Source organism: Pelecanus crispus, chromosome 10 (genome assembly GCF_030463565.1).
Source record: "Pelecanus crispus isolate bPelCri1 chromosome 10, bPelCri1.pri, whole genome shotgun sequence".
Taxonomy (NCBI): domain Eukaryota; kingdom Metazoa; phylum Chordata; class Aves; order Pelecaniformes; family Pelecanidae; genus Pelecanus; species Pelecanus crispus.
Window position 1 is genome coordinate 2,084,977 of NC_134652.1, and position 7,500 is coordinate 2,092,476.

At 41.1% G+C, this 7,500-nt stretch overlaps 1 protein-coding gene across 10 annotated transcripts in view; it reads left to right on the plus strand.

Annotated features, from left to right (window-relative positions):
• Positions 1–7,500, plus strand: part of EBF3 (EBF transcription factor 3) — a 124,881-nt gene that overhangs the window by 77,125 nt on the left and 40,256 nt on the right. For 5 of the 10 annotated variants that reach the window (XM_075718044.1, XM_075718043.1, XM_075718049.1 and 2 more), the window contains exons 7-8: positions 3,330–3,411; positions 6,406–6,550. In XM_075718044.1, the coding sequence (XP_075574159.1) occupies positions 3,330–3,411; positions 6,406–6,550 (227 nt within the window). The remainder of the gene's footprint in view (positions 1–3,329; positions 3,412–6,405; positions 6,551–7,500) is intronic. The other 5 variants (XM_075718046.1, XM_075718051.1, XM_075718047.1 and 2 more) reach the window with 1 other exon arrangement.

A 7,500-nucleotide genomic window follows, 5' to 3' on the forward strand; every position in this document is an offset into this window, starting at 1 on the left:
AGTGAAAACCTAATTGCTTGACAGGCCTATAACTTTGTGGTACGCTCTCACCTTGTTAGGTCCTTTTCTGATGCAGTTCAAATGAAGTCTGGCCGCAGGTGTGCCTAATTTACCTCGCAACAGAACGTGTTGAGTTTAATTGCACAGTGGTTGTTAGGAAAAATTGGTGGGTGGAATATCAAGTGACTTACTGTACGGGGATGGCAGATGGGCGTTGAGAGGCATCGCGAGCTAAGTGTATAGGTGAGGTGAGTTAATAAAAGATGTAAATTTTATCTTAAAATAGTGAAGTCTTGTGGTAGGTAATACATTTTAATTAAGATGGTAGCAGTCCCCTTTCTAGCAGCGTGAAAAAATCAGAGCAAAGGAACATCACAAAGACTGCATTTTTCTCCATATCAGTATTTTAGGAACAGCTTAGTATGCTTAGGAAGGCTATTCTGCAAGACTGTATTTATTAAAAAGACTACATTTGTGCGTATAATGCAAAAAATAGGCGAGGCGAATCTAGAAAGGCTTGCATTGTCATTCTGTTGGTAGCAATGAAGTTTGAGACATGACCAAACTGAGCTCTGATCCAGCTCCTTGCTTCTTACTGTGTTGCAACGGTCTTGTCTTGGCAGGGCAGGGATCACAGGGAGCGCGTCTGGTCCTGTTCTCTCTGCAGTAGGGGTGGGTTCATTGTGCCCACGGTCCTTGTTGGTCCGCTGAGAGGAACGATCAAGTCAGTCGTCTTCTCCTGGCAAGCTTTGAGAAACGCCCTGCCTGGGAACATGGTTTTTAGCTTGTGTTGTCTTCCTCTGAAAATCTTGTCTTGATGCCACATGTGCTCTGAAAACACAGATTAAAAAATAGAATAAAATATCTCAGTATCAAGGAATGCAGCAGAGCTGGAATACGAGTGCTGCTTGTGTTCACCCCAGTCTTGTGGCTTCAATATTTAGCCCAGTGCTCAGGGTCATCCTGGTAAACCTGAAGATGTCTAATTCCACCAAACGTGGATTCTTTTCACCAAATAATTGAACAAATACCAGTTCCAGTTGATGTTTAGTGAAAGGGTGCTTAATGGCCCTTTTTCTTTTGACAGGATGCAAGCTCTCTGTATAGACACATTTCATCAGGAATGCTTCACGTTAAAAACAACACACAAGGAGCAATACTTAGCATTCCTGGTGCACAATTCATTGGAGAATTTCAGAGCAATTTACAAACATTAGCTCAATAAGCCTCACAACACCCATTTGAGATCAGAAAAAAAATAGATAAGATACTTCTCTTCAGCCTGACTGTGGCATTAAGGAGCTGTAAAGCTGGAGGCTCTCCCCACCTCCTGACTCTCCAGCAGCTGGTGGTCCTGTACTGATGTGGGCATCAGCTGGTCCTTGCACACCATCGCAGTCCATGTGGTGGAAGTTATGCAAGAAAGAATAGAGGTATGATAGAAATGCCATTACGTTTAGGCTATACTCAGTTGATCTGGAGCTCATAAATATCTTAAAAAAAAAACCCAAACCAAGGCAGATAAAATTAGGATGAAGGTGTGGCTAACAAAGGTGCAGTTTTGTGGAGTTGCTGATAGTGTCCCTGCAACTGTATCCAGAAAACATGAGTTCAAGTGAGCATCCGAGCTAGGAGATCACGTCAACCACCATGGAAATCCAGCTCTCTTTCAGCTCGACAGCTAAACTCCCTTTACAGATTTTGGGATAGGAACTTGTAAAGAAATGTGCGTTCAGCTGAACAGACAGTATCGATTTCTTTATGCACAGTTGCAGTAAACCTAGCCGTTTCCCTCCTTGCCTCTCTGATATGAGAGATTGCTCCTTCAGCATTAGCATCCCGTATTGGTATTAGGGTCCTGCTCAAGCTTTAACTGAAAAGGAAGAGCTGTGATTAAAAGCATCAGTTTGTGATATGGGGACGCTCCTTTGTAATGCTCCTGTCCAGCCCCTGAAGCTCTGCAGGAGTGAGCGTGACGTGGTGCAGCCGCGGTCGTACTGTCTATCGGCCGTGGTTGGGCCATGTTGGGTTCTGAAGGAGGGAAGAGGCGCCTGGCTTGCCTCCTGCCAGGAATGCTGTTGGCACACGGGAGCTTCTGTGAGGTGTATACAGGGAGAATAGTGGCAGTCACTTGTAAAGATTGACTTGGATAAATGGTAATTGTTCATATTCTAAATGTAAAAGCTCTGCCTAACCTCGCTATTCAGCATGTATCAAGTTGGGCAGCACAAGCTGCTGGGCTGGCGCATCTGAGGAACTCTGCATGAGGAGAAAGTCCTGAGCCTTGCTTGTCATTAGCTGTCAATTGTTAGCTGAAAACAAGGCCTATTGGACTTTTTTAAAAATTATGACATGTCAAAACATAGCTACATAAAGAAAAGACGAGGCATTAGGCTGTGAACATCCTCCTGCATGAGGGCAGGACAGCCAGGGCCCCCCCATCTTGCATAGCCTGAAGGGTGGAGACATCCCTTATCAGCTCGTTCCTCCAGTGCAGGAGGGCAGCATAAAGGAGTTTGCACCTTTCCAAGATTTTCCCCTTCCTATAAGTGCCTGCTGTGTTCCCGGGAGGCAGCGTTGCTACAAAAACGGTTCATGGGGAGATGCCTAGATGATAAGGGTTAGTCCTAAATAATTGCTGGTTGCTGCTCAGCAAAAATAAGCTGGATTTCCATCCCCGGGTAGAGTGACACCTCACAGCTAAAGGCTGGCAAAGGTTGAAGAGGTCGTAAGACAGGGCCTAATTTGCCATGTTCCTTTCCTTTCAAAAACAATGAGGGAACCGGGGCCTTGCCGGTGGGCAGATCCCGCCTGGATCTCCCTGGAGTCAGCAGGAGTTGGATCGAGTCCCTTTGAATAGCGAGAGTTTCCAAACCGGAGGCAAAGCCGAGTGTTTTTCAGAAGATTGATCATTCGTTACCTTGGAATTTTTCGACGTAGAGGTCATTACTGCTAATATAAGTTGTGAAAAAATAAAATGTATTAAAAAAATAGAGACAAATTCTCATCTGGTGTAAGTCATTGCCTTTGAAGTCAATGAGTCATTGAAATCAACTTTCCCACACCGAGCTAAGGATATGGCCTGGAGTCAATACATTTGTAGTTGTTGAAAAATTAAAAATATAAATTTGCCTTTCCCTGGAAATAATGTTCTGTTTACGACAGAGATCTTATGCTTTAAAATAAGTTCATTAACTAATAGGAAAGTAATATTTCACTACCAGTATTCTTTTGGGTATAACTACTTATGATTAAATTTTATTAAACTTTTTTAAAATTGGATTTACGTTTTGATGAATCTAATAGATTTCAATTTTGTATTTTTATAGATTCTTTCTAAAGTTTTTCCTCAAGTGCAATCAGAACTGTTTGAAGAATGCAGGCAACCCGCGAGACATGCGAAGATTCCAGGTACAGATCCCTCTTAAAGAATAAATGATATATAAAAGGCTTACTCGCATCTTCATCTTGAACTTTTTTAATGAAAAAACAGTATCAGTGCTTCTACTTAGTGTAGTTCCAATGCTGTGTGCCTTTAAAAAAAACTCTGGCAGTATTTTACATTTCCCCCGCTAATTTAAATGCTGGTTCTTGGGACTCGCCAAGTTCTGCGGTGGACTGTAATGGACCAATGCGGAAGCAAGTGGGTCTCTCCTCAGAAAGTATTTCCACAGTTTTCCTTCATACTAACACCTTGCGTTGTCGTGTGGCCTGTGCTCAGACCTGCAGAGGTTTTACATATGTAGACTGAGGAGCATAACCTTACTAACAGACTCGACCGCGGACGGCAGTGAAGTTTGGGTCTCACACAGGGGGTTTTCACATTCACAACTTGTAAATCCAACAGTGGTGGTCCAACCACATATTTCTATTGCAATTGTGTTAGAAAATGCTTAATACTTCACTTTCTCCTTACAGCTTTTGAAATATCCTGTGGTGAATCATAACACTACAAAGAGACAGCTGACGTGATGGACAAATGATTTCCTCCGTATTCGGGGTCATTTGAAATGCTTGTTAGGAAATATATGTTTTTTATTTCAAAATATTTCACGATGATTCATACTTGAGTCTAATAATAAACTAGTATTGAGACGTTCAAAACTTTCTTATTTTTGAGAAGAATAGCTTGTGGTTAAACTTGATAGCAAAACATGTGACATCTGTTTTCATGCACAGCCAACCAACCGGTGAAGCCAGAACCCTTGAGCCAGCCAACAGAAAAGATCTGTAGCTGGAAAAAATATTTCTTCAAAACAATTGAGTCAAGCTTCCATTTTTCATGCATCTCAGCTTCACGTGGCATTGGTGATATTGATCCATCTGAACAGAACAGAAGGTCAAACCTGGAATGAGTGGAAATGTCCTCTTTGTCTCACCGATGACTAAATGAAGCATCAGTCATGAGTGATCTTGTGGTCGACAATGGAGCCAGTAGGCACTAGAAAGACTTTCCTGGGTCTCTTTAGCTAATCTCCCTGCCTCTCAGAAGGTTTAACTGGACTTAACAGTATGTCAGATCTTGAACAATATTTTTAACTGGTTTCACTGTCTCAGCACCTTTCTTTAGGTGCACTGCAGGAATAAGCCGATATAACAAAGCATAGCATGTCTACTTTCTTTTGCTGAACTACAGTATTTTCCCTTGGTGACTGACCTATATATACAAGACAGAACAAAAATAGTTGTCATTTTTATATACACCTTTCTCTGTCTTTTTAATATACCGTGTTCTAGGAACCAAATCCAGAAATCTATGCTGAAAATCACGCTTGTATGTTTTGCAATATTTCTTAAAGTCTGCGAATCTCATTAAAAGCGAAAGCAGATAGTCCAGTGGCCCAGCAGCAGCTCTGCGGCCGAGGTGAGCGTGCAACCTCAGCACTCTCCAAAGTGGATGTTGACAAGACTGAAAGGGTCCACTTCTGGGAGGAGAAAGGTAGGGAAGCAGAGCAGCCTGGCAGAGAGCTGCCCTCGGGCTGTTCTAAAGGGTACCGCAGATGGCTGTCTCAAAGGAGGCAGGATACACAGAAAAGGTGCTGTGATAGCTGAAAGCTAATTATGGGTTGTGAATAAGAAACAGGATCAGAGGTGATCCAAAACATAGAAGCAGACAAGAATTTTCTTCTGATGCCTTGGACCAGCTCTGCGCGAAAGGAGGCTGGTTTTTCCCCTTCCATTTTTGTTCATTAAGTGTTTGGGTATAGGAGCAGGTGTGAGAACCCTGGCAATCATTTTTGTTATAACCAAAAGTAAAATAAACGGAAGGCGAAAGCTAAATTTGTACTAGCTTTTGCCGCCATCACCAGTAGGGTGGATAAGGCCTAACTTAGCCATTGACTTGAAGGACTCTACTAACATTAAAGCCCAAAGACAATGCTGCAGCGATTACTTCATTTAGCAAATCTGGAACCCACACCCCAGGGCCCATGCTGGAGTGTTTAAATAAGATGTAAATGTCTATCTGGGATAATAGCGATCGACCTATGAAGCCGTGTTCCACACAAACACAGGCGCATCTCACGGTTTCCTCTTTGGCTTGTGTTCACGCAGTATTGTTTCCGGAAGGAGTTTCACAACTCCATTGTGTAGGTGTTTTTATCGGGAAGGTTGTGCATTTTGCATATGTTCCTTTTCCATTTTCTACTGAGAAGCAGCTGGAAGCCAAAGAAGGCCCTATCCATCATCTCTTCTATGGCCGGACTCTGAACCTGGACACAAGAATAGGAGCCTTTCACTCAAAAATAAAGGAGGAAATTCCATTGACATACCAGGGTCAATCACCATCCAAATGAACTTGAGAAGGGATACTTTTCATGGATTGAAAACACTTTCACTATTCATATTCAACTCGGTCTTTTCAGATGCAAAAAAGTTCATTATCAGACATTAAATGTAATTGTAAAACTGACCTGGAGATCATTTACTGAAGAAAAAATGGGGAGTTACGATGGTTCCTGATTTATTAAGCTTTTTTTATTTGGAATCCTCACAACCCTTCATTTGAAGACAGTCTCAAGTGAACAAATTTTAATTAGATAAACTATCTAATCAATATATCAACAGATCAATCAAAACAGCAGCTTTTAAAATGAGTGGCTAGAGGGGTGTTTCTGAAACTAATGGCTAGAAGAATATTTCCCTGAATTGAATTCATTTGTTAGCATAATAGGAGATTAAACTCTAATTAGTGTAGCAGGTTCTGAAGAGAAACAATTGTGAGTTAAAAATCACCAGTGTTAGCCACATAAACAAAGATGTGTTCGTAGTTGTCATTCACTTCCTTTAAAGCAAAAAGTAACAGGCTGTGATGTTGTTTTGTCTTAAAAGAAGACCTGCCTCTGTATCTATGTTTGTGAAAATACGCGGGATTTTTTAAATTTTGTTCTTTGTTTTCTTTTGCAGGTTGTTGTATCAACAACAGTCAATGTGGATGGCCACGTGCTGGCTGTCTCAGACAACATGTTTGTACACAACAATTCCAAACACGGGAGGCGGGCTCGCCGCCTTGACCCCTCAGAAGGTACGGCCCCTTCTTATCTGGAAAATGGTAGGCACACATTTACATGTCTTTTTTTATTTGCAATGCTTTTTTTTTTTTTCTTTTTTTTTTTTTTTTTTTACCATACTTTATGTTGATACACTACTACATTTACTTTTACATAATTTCTTCTCTCATCCATCAAACCACCCATTAAAAAAGTCCATTAGTATTTCTCAGCCCTTGTCAACCAGAACACGGTCGCTCCTGAATTTGCTTCTGACTTCTTTCTTTATTTAATACTTACAGTTTTGCAGTCACAACCAATTTTTCATCTTTTTCTATTTTTTTTTTCAGTCTTGTTTTGCTTGCAGCTTTTTCTTGCTATTTAATTTGACTTGATTTTATTTTGGCTTGTCATATTCCTTGATCCAGAGGTACAGTCTCAGGTTATGTATGCAAGTTTAAGTGGATGGTAAAAACATGACCGAATCTGTAAAGAATTTACTGTGAGGTCAATTTCCTGTGGCTGGGCCTTACTGCAGATTACGGCAGGAGGGGGTTTGTATGAGAAAAACAGCATAAAATGTTTTTCTTCAGACTGACTCAATGTGATTGACTTCTTGCCTGAACTGCTAAAAGAAGATAGTCTGAGATGAAGAGGAGAATGGAAAGTGTCTCTGAAAATCCAGAATTGTGAAATACTATCTTTCTGGAGCCCATCAGCCTCCGAATCACTCGCACACGATTGCAGCTGCGCTCATACACGTGCACACATGTATTTATTCTCCCACAACGCCCAAAATAATAATTTAGATTTAAATATCGCTTTGTTCGCACTGTAAAATACACCAACATAAAGATACAAACCAGCTCTCAGGCAACCTGTTTTTTAATAAAATTAGAATAGAATAGAATAGAATAGAACAGAACAGAATAGAACAGAACAGAACAGAACAGAATAGAATAGAATATTTTCAGTTGGAAGGGACCTACAATGATCATCTATTCCAGCTGCC